Genomic DNA, 18756 nt, shown 5'->3' with positions numbered 1-18756 from the left:
TACTTTTATTTATTTATTTTTTTAAAGGCACAGAAAAATAAAAAGATTTTTTTTTAATTAGAGAGGAAATGAAGAGTCTTTTTTGCAAGCATTCACACAAAACGACCAACATGCAGTCTTGCTGAAGGTAATAAGGCTGACGGTGTGGTTCAGAGGTGCCGTTTTATAATCATGGGATGTGCTTAATTGCCATGTCACCTGACCACCACAGGCCAATAAATAGGCCTGATTTCACACAAGCTTCAGATACTGGTAACGAGGGTGCTTCCCACAGCATGAGGCTCACACAATGTTGAAGGGAACAGACTTCATGTAAAAACAGACTTCATGTAATGAATTTTCCTGGCTACACAATTGCACTATTTGACCGTGTAGTATTAGCACATTTACAGAAGGGATTTACTTATTTATAATCACACTATCCATTGTTACCCAGATGAGGATGGGTTTCCTTTTGAGTCTCTCAAGGTTTCTTCCTCATATTATCTCTGGGAGATTTTCCTTGCCACGATCACCTCTGGCTTGCTCATTAGGGATAAATTCTAACATTTAAAATCTATATCCTGAATTTATATAATTCTATAAATCTGCTTTGGGAAAAAACTGTCTTGTGTTTCTCCCCTGATTACGTTTGTTATTAAAACCCCTTGTGTATCTATGTATGTCGCCAAGTACTGAGTATATTCACCGTGCCAAGCCTTTGTTCATGTTTAGTTTCATAGTTTTTGATCTCACATCTAGTTTCTCATTTTGTTTTTTACCTTGCCTAGTTTATGCCCATTTGCCAATAGCCTGACCTTTTGACTGTTTTTGGACCACTCTTTTGATTCACGATTTGGATTTGTCTGCCTTCCTCTCTTTAATAAAGCTCTTATCTGCATTTGCATCTGTCCTAACCTTATTACGTGACACAACACCCTGTTGTGTATTATTGTCCTATAACAGCATGCTCTGTGCTGTTTTATTCCTGATTAATATAATATTTTGAAGATAATTTGACAAATCTCTTTGCCTTTCAAACATGAGTTTCAGTTTCCTCTTGCTAGAATGTCTTTGAGATCCACCTTCCTACTTGTGATGTCATTTACACCATACTTCATTGTGAATCACCCACGTGTTGCTCACTAACCATGCTCAATTAATTCTTGTATTAAATTAGAGCCTTGGAGTATGTTTTAGTAAGACTGACATAATTTAAGGCTTGTTAAAAAGTATAAGCAATGAGACTGAAATCTCTGCTAAGATACTGAACTAACTTTAAACACTTGTTAAACTAACAGGACTCAGAAGCTTGCCCTGATAATTTTGACAAAAAACACCACTCCTTGCATGTGCATAATTCTTTTTTTTCGTACTGCATGTAATGTGGACATAACCTGAGATTTTGAAAACCAGGCCGAGTTTTGGACACTTATTAGCAGTTCATTCAGAGTTTACCATATGGCAGCAGGAATCAGCTTGCATGTACATATATGTGTATATACTTGGCTGTGGATTGTGATTAAGTGGGCCAGTGTTTTGGTTGGCAGCTTGGGCAGACTGGCTAGTCTGTGGTGGAAAGGAGAGCAGTTCCTGACACCCCACCTCCTCATCTAGTGGGATCTCCCTGCTGCCAAGAGCAACATTACAGCATGCACTCCATGTGGGGAAAAAAAAGGCCTGCACAGTTAATGTGTTGAAAGGTGGTGCAAGGATTAATTGCACGTCTTAATCAGAAGCAGAGTGACAAGAAATCCTTCACATGCCAACAGAAACTGTGAAAAAAAAAGGAAAAATGTCGTATCATTCACTGGAAGAGGAGACATATGGAACAGGTCACGAGTCACTCCTGCTAAGGTGCTCATGAAGTACAAAATACAAAATCTAACAATTACTATATGGCTTATACACAAAAAAAGTCGGCTCCGTGGCATTCGATGATGTTCATTTCTGACCCTTGTATTTGTCTGTTTTCACACTTTCAAAGCTGTTCCCTTTCAAAGGAAACTCAACACTGAGTGAGCTTCACACTGTGAGAAGCGCCCTCATGCGTGACCGGTACCTGAAGTCTGTGTAAAATCATGCCTATTTAAAGGCCTGCCATGGTCAGATGACGTGGCATTTTGCACATCGCGTGACTATAAAATGGAGCCTGTATAACAAATCATCAGCTTTCTTTCTCTTCAGCAAAGCCGCATGTCGGTTGTCTGTGTGAACACTCCTAAAACTCTTCACACTCTCTCTCTTTCTCTCTTACATATATATATATATATATATATATATATATATATATATATATATATATATATATATATATATACATATATATACATATATATACACACACCCACACACACACACATATATATATATATATATATATATATATATATATATATATATATATATATATATATATCTCATCTTTTCTCTTCTGTCACTATCCTGTGCAAACAGAATGAGCTCTTGTTTTATTACAGAGGGGGATGGGCACATTGTTTGTGTATTCTTGTGTTTTAAGTGTATGGGAGTGGAGTGTGCTGTGGCAGCCCTCGAGGTGGCTGGCTGCACTCATTGTGAATGCTTCACAAGCTCTCTCGCTTCTCAGCCGAAGCAAAATTGGTTTTGGAACCTCAGGACTTTGGGCTGCCACTGTAGAGGCAGCCAGCCGGCTCAGATCCTGGGGTCCTGTATGGATCTGAAGGGGGAACCAGAGCTGCTCCATCTCTTGCTCTTTCCTCCAGATCTGCCTCTCTGCTTTCAGGTTTTGGAGATCGCCCTTCGACGAGATCGACGAGAGGTTGTTAGGGAAGTTAGTACCCAGTATTACTGTAGGGCTCCGCTAGCCAAAGTTGTCCCAAGTTTTCAGTTTTCTCTCTTCAGCGAGATATCACAGGGAAACGTAATTCTGATGCTTTCCCCCCAACAAAATGTGGAAAGTTAACATCACTAAAGACCATCTGGCAGTATGAACACTACTGCCGAATGTGTCTCTTTGGTTTCTGTCCTTCATGGAAAAGGGTTACCAGGTCCAGTTCATAGCTCGACCTCTTGTTTCAGAGGCATGCTAACCACAGTAGTCAGCACAGAGTAGGAAGACCTCTCCTTGACAAAGGGGCCATTGAACATATACCTTTCTCTGAGGGAGGGAGGTTTTTACAGCCGTTATTTCCTGGTCCACAGAAAAGAGTGGAGTATTTGGCCAATTTTAGATCTGCGTCATCTGAACCATACTCTTTGGACATACTGGATCTAAAATAGACGCATATTCCATTGCCCAGTAACAAGAAGTTTCTGAAGTTCGTGTTTGGAGGCAATGCGTATCAATATCCTTTCGGTCTAGCTTTATCCACTCGCACCTTCACGAAGTGAGCAATGGCTCCTTTGCGCTCCAGGGCATCCATGTAATAAACTACTTGGACAACTGTTTAATTCTAGCGCGGTCCAGGAACCTAGCAATAAAACATCAAGATGTTGTTCTCGCCCACATAAGGAGCTTGGGGCTCAGGGTGAACCTCAGGGAAAGTTGCTTCTCCAGTCAGAGGACATCTTTTCTAGGGGTTATAAGGTATTTGAATACGATGAGGGCATGTCTATCCCCAATATGCATAGGGCAATCTTATCAACACTCAGGAAGATAAAGTTAGGTCTGGGCATCCCCCCAGTCTCTAGGGAGACTGTTGGGGCTTATGGTAGCAGAAGCCAATGTCATAATGTTGGGCCCATTGCAGGAGACCGTTCAGTGGTGGCTGAAAGTTGGGAGAGTAATCAGTGTCACACTGCGATGCCTACATGCTCTGAGAACATGGAGGTGTCCCCGAATTCTAGCCTCAGGTCAAACTGTAGGGACGTCTCTTTATTGTAAGATGGTAATGTCAGTCACCTCCCTCACGGGCTGGGGAATGGCCTTAAATGACCGTCCAGCTCACGGTCTCTCAAGTGGCCCTCATCTAGTGTGGCATATAAATTGCCTAGAAATGTGGGCCGTAGTCTTATCACTGAAATTCTCGAATATGGTTCTCTGAGATAATGTCTGCTGCACAGCACTCTCTGGGAGATTCCCGTTCGCAGGAATCTATTGTCTCAAGTTGATTTAGCTCTTTTTGCTGGCCCTGACAGCTCTGTTGCTCTTTCTTGCCTTGACTTTGCCCCTGGATCAGCCAAGGCCTCCCTATATCCTAGGCCGGATTATTACCTATGTGCTTACTTCTGCTGCCCAGCTGGTGATGTTGCAGGCTTTCTTCATTCCTTACACTGTAATGAGAAGGATTGCACCTACTGTGTCCAGTAAGGGCTCTTTGTACTTATGTTCACCGCTCCGGCCAGTGCCGTTAGTAGGAGCACCTGCTGGTCTGCTTTGCAGTGATAGTAGAGGTGATGCTGTGTCAAAGCAGCCCATCTCTATTTGGATAGTGAAAGCAATCTCTATTGCTTATGAGGCACCCGGTCTCACCACGCCTCTGGGCATAGGGGCTTATTCCACTAGGGGGGTCTCCTCCTCAAAGGCTTCATCTAAGGGCTACCCTTACAGGATGTGTGTGTAGCGGTGGGGTGGTCTACACCATACACACTCATTTGGTATTAGAGTTTGGGTCGAGGATCTTGCAGAGACCCTCAAGCTCAGACCTTTTTGGACAGTATGACGGAGTGGTATGACGGAGTGGGTATACTCATTCCCACAGCATGAAGCTAACACAATGTTGAGTTCCCTTTGAAAGGGACTGTCTGGGTTATGTATGTAACCCTGATCCCTGAAAAGGGAACGAGACGTTGCATAGTTTTATCATACTGGGTTATGCCTTTAAATTGCGTCTTTGCTTATAAAGTACCAATTTATAGTCATGTGATGTGCAAAATGCCACGTCATCTGACCACGACAGGCCTATAAACAGGTGTGATTTTACATAGACTTCAGATACCTGTTGTGTGTGAGGGCGCTTCCCACAGCGTGAAGCTCACGCAAAATCTCATTCCCTTCTCAGGGAACAGGGTTACATGTGTGACCTAGATGTTTTTGAGCAGTCTGGAGAACCGATCCCCAGTCCTCTTGAAGCCAGATGTCTGGGGGCTTGCTTCAACCAAATTTTTGGTGTGGTCTGCATTGTGTGTGGAATCTGCTCTCTGCAGATGAGACAGAACGCTTAATCCATATAACAGGCAAGGAAGGCATGTACACTACTTATACAGGGCAGAAAATGGAAGCTATCAACAGCTGCAACCAGATTTCTGAGAAGGTAGGTTGTAAAAAAACCCCGAGTGACTGCAAAAGACTTGCAGCAAGACTTGGAGGCAACAGGCACTGAGGTTTCAGTGTGCACAGTAAGGCGTGTACTAAACGAAGAAGGTTTCCATGCCTGAACTCCAAGACATACACCCCTACTGACCCAAAAGCACAAGAAAAGTGAGCTCAAAATCATGTAAATAAGCCACAGAAGTTTTGGGATTCTGTTCTGTGGCACTATGAAAAAAAAAACTGGAACTTTTCAGCATAATGGATCAGCAGTATATCTGGAGGAAGAAAAATGAAGAAAGAACACTCTGTCCACAGTCAAGCATGGTGGTGGCTTGATGATGCTCTGGGGTTGCTTTGCATCCTCTGGCACTGGAAACCTGCACAATCTTTGCTTGTATTTTCTCATCTCTAAGTCGCTTTGGATAAAAGCATCTGCTAAATGAATAAATGTAAATGTAAATGTGGAAGGCAAGATGGAGTCATTGAAGTATCAGGAAATCCAATGAGAAAACCTCATGCCGTCTATGAGGAAGCTGAATCTTGGGCATCTTTGGACCTTCCAACAGGACAATGAACCAAGCATACCTCAAATTCCACCAAGGCTTGGTTACAGAAGAAGCCATGGAAGATTCTACAGGGCCATCACAGTCACCTGACTTGAACCCCATAGAAAATCTCTGGTAGGATTTGAAGAAGGCGGTTGCAGCATGCAAACCCAAGAATATTACTGAGCTGGAGGCCATTGCTCATGAGGAATGGGCTAAGAGTCCTCAGAAACACTGCCAGAAGCTGGTGTCTGGCTATGCATCTCGTTTGCAGTAGGTCATAACAGCAAAAGGGTACTCTACTAAGTACTAAAGATGCTTGCCATGAAGGGGTTGAATAATTTTAAAACTGAAGAAGTCATTATAAGTTGCATTTTCAGTTGAATTTGGGGAAACCACTTCACTGTGTTGAACTATTTCAATTCTTTTGTTTGATTTGTTTATTGCAAACAGCTGAAAGTCTGTAAATTTTGAAATTAAACCTGATTTGCAGTGGGGTTTGAATAATATTGATTGCAACTATAATTACATAATTTCCTAGTACAAGTGATTGCACTGAGAATGAGAGAAAAATGCAAGTATTATGGGAACCTGTATAGCTAAAAATCTTCAATCTACAAGTTTGAATTAGACATACCATGCATCTGAAGACCAGTGTTTGAGTGTTGGTACCAAAGGGAAATTATTTTTTAAGAATCAGATAAAACTTGGTGCCTACCGTTCTCCAAACCGGCATGCACAACAGCAATGTATGGAATTGCACAATCAATCCATGGTTCATAAGGAATTCTTCTATATGAAAGCAAACCTCTAAAAATAGCCCCTCCCCCAAATAAGCACAGAATTCAAACAGTGTGCACTGAATTATTCTTGTGAAGTGTAAAAATACCTTTCTGCAGGCTATTTAGTTCAATGCTGTTAGAATATCTAAATGAAGTAGCTAACAAACAACACTGCCTTTCACTTCACTAAAAAGAGGATCCAGGTATGAAGACTGGATGAGAATAAGCTGTAATAAACACAGAAAAACACAGTGAAGAAGTGCAAGAATCAGGATGTTCATATTCTCTGGAGATCACACTGAGTCAGTCACTGTGTCCTGTTTGACACTGAGATTTCCCATTGCCATACAACCATCATCACTCACAGTAAAGGGACCACAAGGCTCACAATGACGAGGGCAAACAACGACAGCGTAAAAGTGAGCATCCTCCTGGGTGGTTTATGAAGGCTGCAGCTTTCGGCATGCTCTATGAAAACTGCGAGCAAAGCGTTCCAGTCGTGTTGACACAGGAAACATATTTCTGTCAGCACTACATCAATATTTATAGGCTAACTCACACCAAAGGGAGAGGCAGTTAAACTAATCAACGGTGCTGCACTACTTTCTCACACACTAACAAGCACACACATATACCACATACACACACACACACACACAACTGAGCAGATGTGCATTGTGTGGGTGTGTTTTAATGCTTGTTGCACTGACCAGTGAAAGAAAATGAAAGTATAAGGAAGAGTTGATTATTAGCAAAAGGTGTAGCAGATACTAGCATGATAACCATGTCTAACATGCTTCAGAAAGGACTTACACTACTGGCACTTTGCCAATTTACATCCTCAGTTTCTATCCTGTCCTTCCTGATCATTATCAAGTGCAATGATATTGAAAAGTGACGCACAGTTGGCACAAGGTTACTTACATGTCCGTGTGCTGTGAACTGATTTAAACATACTAACATTGACATAAATAAACCAGACTACACCAGAATTTATAATACTACTATTGTGAAGGCATAAGCATAAATGATTGCCAGTATATTCCTAATTTGTTTGGGTATAATCCAGTATTTATCTTCTCTCAGCCAGTTGCTATTTTCATGTCTAAAATTAATGTAACTGCGTTAGTGTGGGTGGTGCTGAGAAACCGGTATTTTACCATTTCCCTTCATGCAAAGCTTGAAGTCCTGTCATATAACTTACAAACAATTTTTTGTAAGTATAGTTGGCACAAGAAATAGACTCCATATATACACCAGACATATTTTATAGAATCAACAGAAAATCTAACAAAATCAATTAAAGACAAATAGGCAAATGTATTGTCATCATAGAGATGAGGATGAGGTCCAGTTAAATAAAATTAACTGCTTACAAATTTCAGGACACCCAGTAAGCATGACTGAATGGTGACAACAGTTAGCTTTTAATTCTTAACCATTAATGATTAGTTTATGGCTATAAATAAGACGATTTGGTTTCATTTTGGTTTTGACTAAAGCCACAGATTCTGAACAAATAGCATACCTGCTTAAATTTGAGTTCTCTTTCCATTTAGCTTCAAAATCTGTTATCTTTTTTTGGGGGGACACCATTATAGAATACAGCCTCACCATGGCCGTCACTCTGTCTCCCTGCTCTGCCTAGGACATCATTATACCACCCAGCTCCACTCCGCCATCCTACTCCACTGAGGACGTCACGCTGCCTCCTTGATCAGCTGAGAACATCGCTCTGCCTCCTTGCTACATCAAAGTCATTGCTCCCCCAGTTGCTTTGCAGAGAAAGTTGCTCCCCCCTCTGGCCTCATGGAGGATGTCACTCAACCCCCTAAGGGCTCTGCGTATAACTTAGCTCCACCCGCTGGCTCCGCCTTGGACTTCGCTCCCCTGCTGGCTTTGCAGTGTCTGTCACACTGTTCTCATGCTCCACCTTGGATGTTGCGCCTCCCCTTAGCTATGAGAAGAGATTGTTCCACCTCACCACCTTGTGGACGACATTGTGCCTCCTTCTAGCTATGCTAAGGGTATCGAAAAACTTTATCGTCCTAACGGCCCTTATCAGCATAGAGACTTCTCGCATGACTGTCCAGGACAGTGTTTCACGCATTGAGAGCTGCATGTTAAGGGGAGGGCTCTGTCATGATAGCGCTAAAGAGGCACTGAACTACACCTCCCATCAGCCTCAGCATGTCACATGTTTTCTTTCACTTGCACCTGTGTCTCCTTTTATCTTGGTTAGCACCAAGTTCCTGTGTTTCACACCTGATTGTCAAACTTTTGTTGTTGTCATGTTTGTGTGTCATTGTGTGTTTTGCAGTCCCATTTATTGACTGGGTGTTTTTTCCTAATATTCACTGTTCTAGTTCTTATTCTTGTTTTCACTGTTTGGTTATCTAGCTGCACTTTACTTAAATAAAATCTGCACCTGAATCCATCTACTCTACAAATCCCTGACACTTTACTGTTGTGCCACTCAGTAGTGCCCAACTGACTCTTTTTAAACAAGCTATGTCACCAGTTCCCTGCTCAGACCCAAGAGGGTAAATAAAATAAAAAATCTATTGAAGTCCAATGAACTATGAATCAGACTATGGACGGGTTTTGTTCATACATTTACTGTCTCTGCTACATTGTTTTTTTTTCTAGAGTGCTTGATTCGAGACATTGAAATCTATTGTACCCATATACTGACTGCATTCTGACCCTTGTTCTAGAGGCTCACACATGTAAGTGAACACCCTTTATAGTGCAAAAGAGGACAGAAAGCACATTAATTGTAATTTCTGTCCATCAGATAATTATTTTTACCAATAAAATATTGATATGAAGTCTATAAGTGAAGTTATAACATACATGTGCTCTGATGATGATGAAAAATATACAGAATAACTGCTACCCCAAAACATTCTTCCTTATTTTTGCAGTTTTGTTACAATCATGAAAATACAACAAAAAGCCAGACACAGTATTCACTCTGATACCTTCTTTCTATAATCCCTCACTCTTACCTGGAGATCAGGCAGCAGTCATGGATAATGCTGTCCTCCACATACACTCCTCTCTCTTCTTGTGTGTGTACAGGCCAGTGGTTATGGCTCCATCTCAGAGTGATGGAGGGGTCCAGGTAGGAGGCGGTGCACTGCAGTGGGAGTCGGTCACCCCGGAACACTAGCTGCCTCTGAGACGGGATCAGCTGAAGCAGAGGGAGCTCCAGAGGATTGTCTGTAATAAAATATTTATAGTGAGGAGGTAATACTGAAATCACTTCAGATATAATCACCAACTTATGCAAGTACATTTGCGTGTATGGGGTCAACAGTTCAGCATCACTGTTTGACAGGTTGTTATCAATTTGACTACTCAAAACAGCAAATGGAAAGTATGAAAAACTTATGAAAAGCACTTAAACTACATTGTGCAAAGAGATTATGATATCATGACCTTGATGTAGTATTTTGTGGCTACATCAAATTCTGTACACAATTAACTATTCTGGATCAAAAATTAAATATTGTTGTGGCCTGTTCAAGCACTTCTGCTGAGTCTTGAAAACAAATGCAGAAGTTTTCATCTCTGCTTCTTGCTTACTGCGACTGCCAGTACAAAACTGTAGGCTTCTTTTAGTTTATGCAAAACATATGATGTGCTGAATATAGTTTTATTTTAGCCAAAACATTAAAACCACTGACCGGTGAAGTGAAAAACATGGACTATCTTGTTATAATGGCATCTGGCAAGGGATAGGATATATTAGGCAGCAAGTGAACAGTCAGTTTTTGAAGTTGATGTGTTGGAAGCAGGAAAAATGGGAAAGCATGAGGATCTGAGCTACTGTGACAATGGCCAAATTGTGATGTCTAGATGACTGGGTCATAGCATATCCAAAACAGGAGGTCTTGTGGGATGTTTCTGGTATGCAGTGGTTAGTGCCTACCAACAGAGATGGCACCAGGATGCACTATGGAAGAAGTCAAATCAGTGGAGGCACTGTGATGCTCTGGGCAATGTTCTGCTGGGAAACCTTGGCACCTGGCATTCATGTGGATGTTACTGTGACACGTACCACCTACTAAAAGATTTTTGAAGACCCAGATCACCCCTTCATGGCAAACGTGTTCCCTAATGGCAGTGGCCTCTTTTAGCAGGATAATGCACCCTCCCACACTGCAAAAAAAAAGGTTCAGGAATGGTTTGAGGAACATGAGAAAAAATTTTCAAGTTGTTGACTTGACCTCCAACTCCCCAGATCTCAATTTGATCAAGCATCATGGGGATGTGCTGAACAAACAAGTCCGACCCAAGGAGGCCCCACCTCGCAACTTACAGGACTTAAAGGATCTGTTGCTAATGTCTTGGTGCCAGATTCCACAGCACACCTTCAGAGGTCTTGTGGAGTCCATGTCTCTATGGTCAGAGCTGTTTTGGCAGCAGAAGGGGGACCTACACAATATTAGGCAGGTGGTTTTAATGTTATGACTAATTGGTGTAAGGTTCAGAACAATCAGTTATATTAAAATATTATCAATATATTAGAATCTTATTAGCTATTTATTTGAATGTTTGCCTTCTTCTCATTTGTATTTCATCACATCAATCTTTTGCACTAATCTAAACATTCAACTTTCTCTCTTGTTTTCTCTTATCCTAAGACATTTTTAAAACTATAATGATTGTAGAATTCAGTCTGCATATTCTAAATATTTTGTCTGACATTTTTTTCAAAAGTTGTTCTTAAACTTTCAGTGTAAGTAAGTTTTGAGTCAGTTCTTTTCTCAGTACAGGGAAACATGATGAAATTATGGCCTGTGATAATCACACATACACTACCAAATGGTGCATTGTAATTAGGCTCAAAAAAGCTGGAGTACTGCGTTAATTTCCACCTGTTGCAGTGAAGAGATTATGTGTGTGTGTGTGTGTGTGTGTGTGTGTGTGTGTGTTGTCAGTTCTGTGGAGTCTTCAGACACCTATAAAATGTTAAATGAATTGATCTGCCAAGCAGGCACAGAAAAGTAAGAGATAATGTGATAAAGAGGTGGAAAGACTGAGAGAAGGATTGAGAGAGCGTCTGTCCTTGATGTGAGTATCTGTTCTGCCCTGGCCGAGAGGACTTGAGGATTGCGCCACTGTCCCTTGTGTGCTCACCACCATAAGTCTTGTATTCTATTTGGAGCCTCATATGCTATCAGACACAAAGATGAAGCTTCTACTAATGCCAGCAGCCCCGCATGCTGGCTGTAACCTACTCACCACGAGACACTTGGCCTCTGTGAGAAGCTCCATCTTGTATTTTCTATTACACTAATGTAATGCTTGGACGACACTCTCTGCAAATGATACAGTGGTTTTGGATTTGACTAGTTTCATGCTCTAGGGTTCAGAAACACATTGTGAATGTGTAGTTAAGTGTTTTTACACTGGGCCAAGGCTACTCTTTGACCATACATTGCCTACAATTAGGAAATTACCATAATCTTGTACACTTATTTTTGACAGCTTTTGCTTTAATATACAAAGTCCTTCTCCATTGCAAATGCAGAATAGACAGAACAGAGAAGGACCTGTGGTTTTGTTGGCTGTTGCTCCTTATCATTGCAGAGGAAAAAGAAATAGAGGGGAGCTAGACAGCTACCTTTATCTCCTGTTTCTCGGAACAAGGATGTTATGGTTAAATGCCGCTCTTATGAAACAAGGGTTTTTCAAAAGCAGTGAGTTTCAAACCAGCACATGACATGAAGGAATGAAATAGTTGTGGAGCCATGATACACACACAGCACATCCCAGTCCACTACAACAAGCGCACCTGGTTATGATGACCTTGAAAATGCTATTACAATAGGACTTGGACTGAATAACTTGGAAGGAGCATAAATAATGTTTTACATTAGGTTTCTGCAGCAGATCTGGTCTAGCAGCCAGGCAGTGTGCAGGCCAAAAGGCTGAACATTACTGCCCTAATCCTGTAATGGATGGAGTGAGCCAGAAAAGAGACAGAATGGATTTGTGCTGCTAATTCCAACCACGCTAGCATACACACACCCTGCTGTACAGGTCTGAATACAGTACTCTAAAGCGTATACAGAGGCTACAGTATATATTATAACAGAAGCAAGAAATTTTAGAACTAGAATGCTCATTTGTTCATTTATAATAAATGCAGTGTCAGACAGCTGATAAACACCTGGTTTCATTAAAAAATATATTTTTTGTTGTTATTTTGGATAGTATTCTCCAGGTACTCCAGTTTCCTCCCCAAGTCCAGAGACATGAGTGGATTGGCATTTCCATATTGTCCTTATTGTGTAAATGAGTGTGTGAATGTGTGTACTGCGAAGTTGCCAACAGGTGTTCCTACTACTGATTGCTATAGTAACATTTATCAGTGGGTGTCGCAACTAGCATTCCATTTTTGACAACAAACAACTTTTCTTGCTACTAAAATTAAACATTGTGGCGAGAGAGTGTTTGTATATAAAATTCACTAGTGTATATATGCATCATAGCCTACAAGATGAAGGAGAAACAGTGTGTGCTCTTTGCTTTGCGGCCATATATCTGCGGCAAAAGTGCAACCGCTGGACTGTCTGGGTCCACATAACAATTTGGACTCGCAGGCAGCATGGTGGATCATGGATCACGTGTGCTCTACTGTTTTCACTCCCAGTGGTAGTCATTGCACCAAGTCTCTCCAAATTTGCATAAAGTAAAACTTTTCTCAACTTTGTCACATTGCTGGACTCGCCCTCATATAGCTGCCAATGGTCGCTGTTGCTCATGTTGCCAGAAGTCACCAGCTCTCATTGAAAATGAATGGTCTCCAGTCAGTTTGATGCTGTATGTGTGAACGTACCTTAATATATAAAGGTTTTTAAAAACTTACAAATGCAATAGGAAAACCAGTTAGTGTTTGTATTCAAGAAATGTCTAGAATCAAACATAAGGAAGGTATCTGAGATGCACGATAGTGTGTTTCTTCATTTATGTACACCACGTCACATGGTGCTACACTGCCCCAACAATTTACTTTGGTACTGCACTACACAGGTGTGTAGAGCTCAAGTTTGATCTCCAAACAAACCAAAGGATATGTGCAGCAGCCATTTTGTTTACATGTATGTGTAGATAAAAGCAAGTATAAGCCAGGCTTTATGTGATGAGAAAACATCAAATGCACTTGTCCAGGATACAGATTTGCAGTTGAACCGAGCTGTTTGTTAGTGAACTGCTATATGTCCCTATATGTTGCCTTTCATGATTGGAACAGAGACCATCAAACACAGAAACACATACTGTACTGTATATCAATGCATGTTCTGAACTACCGCAGGTAAGTTGGTGTTCTTGGAGGCCACGGACTTGGAGGCCATGGAGGTGTGAAGGATACACACACGCTGTCTCGTTTCCCACTCGTACAGATCTGGCTCTGGTCCACAGCAGCAACCACTCCAACTGGCAGTCACAATACAGGTAATCTGTACTGAAGTGTCTGATCACATGCACATGCACACGCACACACACACACACACACAGGTAAATGAGTAACAAGTGAATGTAATTAGTTTATCTCTTTGTAATAGTATTATCAAGATGTTTCTAGTGTGCAGAAGTACCACTCAAGAATCTTACAGAACTCTCAGGGAACTCAAGTGCATGAACAGCCCTTCAGGCAGTGTGGAGAAGATATTTCCAGATAAATTTCTGAAACACATAAAAAGAATCATATTATACAATTCATATTAAGCCTAATCAAGGCCAAATATAATTCACTACCACAATATTGTCAGGGAGTCTATTTTCTTATACAGAGCACAAACAGGTCATGGTAGGAGCAGACAGCACACTGTGCATTTCAGTCAGCACATAACTCACAGCTTCGAGAGATTGCCAAGGTCAAGAAATATGTCCGCAGAAAGGCAGCCAATGCGGTTGTTGGATAGATCCCTGCAGATATAGACACACAAAGAGAGGTCTTAAATTGACAGAAATTGCCTGATGCCAACCATTTAAAAGCATCACAGTGGATAAGCCATGGGTTGTGGTTTATAAACATGGCCTTTTTAGTTCAGATACTCCTGTAAATCAACAGGGACAATTGCATGTGATTTGTAACTCACTGACTCATGTTTAGCAGGCTGAAGATTCTCCACAAGGGAGCGCTCTTAATAAAGTAGATTTTGTGTGTGCAATTGTTGGATGGAGGAGATTAGAAACCACAGCATCAGGATTTTACAATCGCATTCATGATTGGGCTTACAAATTCCCTGTATATACAGCAAATGATCTGTTGCTTCCACTGCAGTATGACAACTCTTATACATGCACAAATACAATACATATGTCATCCGATTGACACCAATTATATACTTCACTCATTAACCATACACCAACTGCCAAGATAGTTTCAGCCAAACAAAATGCACAACTCTTTTTTTTTTAACATTGGTTGCTAAGGCTGACACTCAAACATCTCTGTACTTTCAAAAACATGCAAGTAGGTGAAGGTGCTATATTAAATTGCCACTAGGTGTGAATGAGTGTGCGTGAATGGTGCAATAGACTGGAGTCCCATGCAGAGGGTATTCCCACCTTGCTCCCAGTGTTCCCAGGATGAGCTCAAGTTGCTGAAGATGAATGAATGAATAAATGACTTAAAGTATTGGCACACTTGGGTGTGTTTGAGTGTATGGGCAGCCATTAATTGAAAGTTTGATCATCTGTATAATCTATCAATATAGAGTTTCTCACAGTATATATGGTGAATAGAACTTCTAGTAGGGCATATCCCTAAATCAAATGTCACCAGTACTGCTTCGTCCACTCCTCATCTTCAGCTACTCCAAAAATTCTCTTCAATGTCTAAACTCAGTTCACTTTCAATGCTTTTTTAGGTCATTAATTAAACAAAATTTATCTGTTGAAAATACTGTAACATCATCCGCATTTAGCTTTAGTCAACTATTTAACATCAAATGAGCAGTCTTAGTAGACTGTATGCAAAGCTAGCTAACAATTTCTCATCTCAGCATTGAGCTACATTAGCAAGCTGGACATCTATAAAGAAAAAAGGATCAATTGACCAAATGTGGAGCTGCACAAAAGATTTCTCTGGAAGCCAACTTGTGTATCTTGAAAGATGTCCATAACGCGCTGATTACAGATTAATAACAGGCATTAATGACAGGCATCAAATGATTGTTTAAAAGAAATGTGATCCCAGGTACAAAACTATTTAATAATCTCAACACGATTTTACACTGCCATGATATTCAGTGATGTTTTCTCTGAAAATAATATATTACCAGACCAGCCAATTTTTACCCATTTCTCATCAGATCTCTTCATTTCAACATCTGAACACGCTAATATGAATTACCACTCAAAAATATTCCAGAAGTGCAGTCTTTTTCTCCTAATAAAATAAGAGAGTAGCCAATTGCCATACTGATCTGGAATGACTGACAGATCTCCAAAACTAATTGCCTGGAAGCCCCGCCCTCTTCTCCCTCATCTCACATGCTCTTGACTGGATTCACAAGATACCTTTGTTGTGTTGGATGGAGATTGGTGGCCATAATAGCACTAATAAGCAACCCAGAATGTGCAAGTTTGCATAGTCTTAATATTGTTGTCTTTACCAATTAATAACAATGCACTCAATTATAAGTTACATTTGCAAAACTCTATAGTGGTAATCTAAGTCTGCTAAAACATATCAAAGCAGGAATTTTTCAATCCAGGAAAGTACTATTATTTACCCGCTGTGTTCTGTTCACAACTTGTCAATAGAAACTTAACTTAATGGAAAGAGACACACAAAACTCCTTCACATGCTGCTTGGGAATCCTCCTGCTTAGTATGTTCAATGCTGTTGAAAAATGAGCAGGAATAATTGATGAATAAACTAATCAACTCTCGCTGATTTATAATGTGTTTATTACCACAAGACACCCCCTTGGAGGAATGGGGAAAAGAAAATCACTGCAACTTTGTGGAGGAAGATTGATGTGTTGCTCATGTCTAAATCATCCCTGCCGTTGATGTTTGTATTAGGACAATGAAATAATTTAGGGACATTACAAAGATTCTTAGGCAAACCACTCAAAAAGCAGTCAAAGCACATCGAAATGACATTAGAGAATATTCTCATTTAAAAATAGTCCAGTTCAAATATGACTACAGGCACTATTTAAAAAAAAATTCTGACACTGAGGCTATTTGCACTGAGTGTTCAGTAGGCTTGGTTGAGTGTAAAAGCTGTTTTTCAAGTCTGTGTGCTGTCCAGATAAACCATCTCTGGACAGCTTTAATATAGTGGTCTGGGGTTTGCTTCACCCGAATTCTGAAAGCAGTCTGCTTTCAGGACAGACAGCAAATAACATTATTAGTTGAAAATTGGTGGTCACATTACTTCCTGTTTGAAGTTACAACTGTGGAGAAAGACATGCTGTGACCTGTAGAAGAAATGGCTTCTTAATATACACTGTATGGCCAAAAGTTTGTGGACACCTGACCATCACACCCATATGTGCTTTTTGAACATCCCATTCCAGGTTTAGTCCCCCTTTACTGTTATAATAACCTCCACTCTTCTGGGAAGGTTTCCCACTAGATTTTGGAGCATGGATGTGGGTGTTTGTGCTCATTCTGCTACAAAAGCATTAGCGAGGTCAAGCACTCATGTCGGATGAGGAGGCCTTTGGATGCAGTCAGGGTTTCAGTTCATCCTAAAGGTGTTCAATGGGGTTGAGGTCAGGGCTCTGTGCAAGCTACTCCAGTTCTTCCACACCAACCTTATATAAACCATATCTTCATGTATGGGATGTCCACTAATCGTATGGTGGGCGGTTCGATTCCCAGCCCACATGACTCCACATGCCGAAGTGTCCTTGGGCAAGACACTGAACCCCAAGTTACTCCCGATGGCAAGTTAGAACCTTGCATGGCAGCTCTGCTACCATTGGTGTGTGAGTGTGTGTGTGAATGGGTGAATGAAACACAGTGTAAATCGCTTTGGATAAAAGCGCTATATAAGTGGACCATTTACCATTTACCATTTACCTCACTTTGTGCACAGTGACACTGTCATGCTGGAACAGGTTTGGGCCACTTAGTTCCAGTGAAGGGAAACTGTAATGCTACTGCATACAGAGACATTGTGTACAGTTGTGTGCTTCCAACTTGTGGCAACCGTTTGGTGAAGAACCACATATGGGTGTGATGGCCAGGTGTCCACAAACGTTTATCCACATAGTGTATGTGGTGGTCTGGGAAAACCTGTCACGGTGGCAGAATTCTAGCTGTTAAGAAATCAGAATTTGAGCAAAACTGTTTTGTGTGTGTGTGTGTGTGTGTGTGTGTGTGTGTGTGTGTGTGTGTGTGAGTGTGTGCGTGTTTGTGTGTTCTGACTTATGTCATACTTTGGCACCTCAACTTTAAGAAACAATAAATGTATTTCACCAAAATGATTTACCTTATCTTGGCTTTCTTATACATCATGGTGAATAAGGTGCCACGATGAATGTCCCACTTTATTGAAGTTGTTGGATAGCTATGTGCCTTAGCAAAACATATATATACATAATCTTTTCCATTTGTAATCAGATACCGGCTGTCAGAATGTCCCAGAAGCTCGTGGAGTTGGAATGAAATCTTTAAGAGCAATTTTCTCCTTTTTCACTCTGGGGGTAACCAGATTTTTAATGCTGACCTTTACTTGTGGTTGCAATACATGCAAAAGAGAAACATGTTTCAGTTTCAAGAAAACACATAGTTATTAGAACTATATATAGTAGAAAATGTCAGAAATGTTTTGGGTTTTACCAGGCCACAACACATTTATTGAGCAAAGGAGCCATTTAACTGACTACAACAGAGAAAAATGCTAAATTATATTTGTATATAAGTGGACAGCCTTGAAACACTGAAATGTAAAGAGATACCAATTTCATAAATAATTCATCATTCCTTTAATTAACTTAATGTTAATTAAACCAAAAGTGGCATGCAGAATTAGGCAATCTACCCATGGTTCAAAAGGAATTCATAATTCACATAGTTGAATAAATCGCAATGATAATGCACTCTGCAACCCAGTATCAATCATGGCGAAGACTTGTGCATTCGAACCAAGTGTGAAAATGCCACATTGGAGAGTAGTGTGATTTTATCAGTATCTAAGAATATAATATTTTCTATATATTTTCCCTTAGACACT

At 40.7% G+C, this 18756-nt stretch overlaps 1 protein-coding gene across 2 annotated transcripts in view; it reads right to left on the bottom strand.

The window, feature by feature from the left end:
* The window catches only part of LOC108263736 (adhesion G protein-coupled receptor A1), a 249881-nt gene that overhangs the window by 169322 nt on the left and 61803 nt on the right, over positions 1 to 18756 (bottom strand). For both annotated transcript variants that reach the window (XM_017464813.3, XM_047154070.2), the window contains 4 exons: positions 14412 to 14483; positions 14169 to 14240; positions 13865 to 14028; positions 9551 to 9764 (listed from right to left, as the gene is read on the bottom strand). In XM_017464813.3, the coding sequence (XP_017320302.2) occupies positions 9551 to 9764; positions 13865 to 14028; positions 14169 to 14240; positions 14412 to 14483 (522 nt within the window). The remainder of the gene's footprint in view (positions 1 to 9550; positions 9765 to 13864; positions 14029 to 14168; positions 14241 to 14411; positions 14484 to 18756) is intronic.

The sequence above is a fragment of the Ictalurus punctatus genome, chromosome 3 (assembly GCF_001660625.3).
Source record: "Ictalurus punctatus breed USDA103 chromosome 3, Coco_2.0, whole genome shotgun sequence".
NCBI classification, from domain to species: Eukaryota; Metazoa; Chordata; class Actinopteri; order Siluriformes; family Ictaluridae; genus Ictalurus; species Ictalurus punctatus.
Note: the sequence above shows the minus strand (reverse complement) of the source record. Positions and strands in the feature narration are given on the sequence as shown.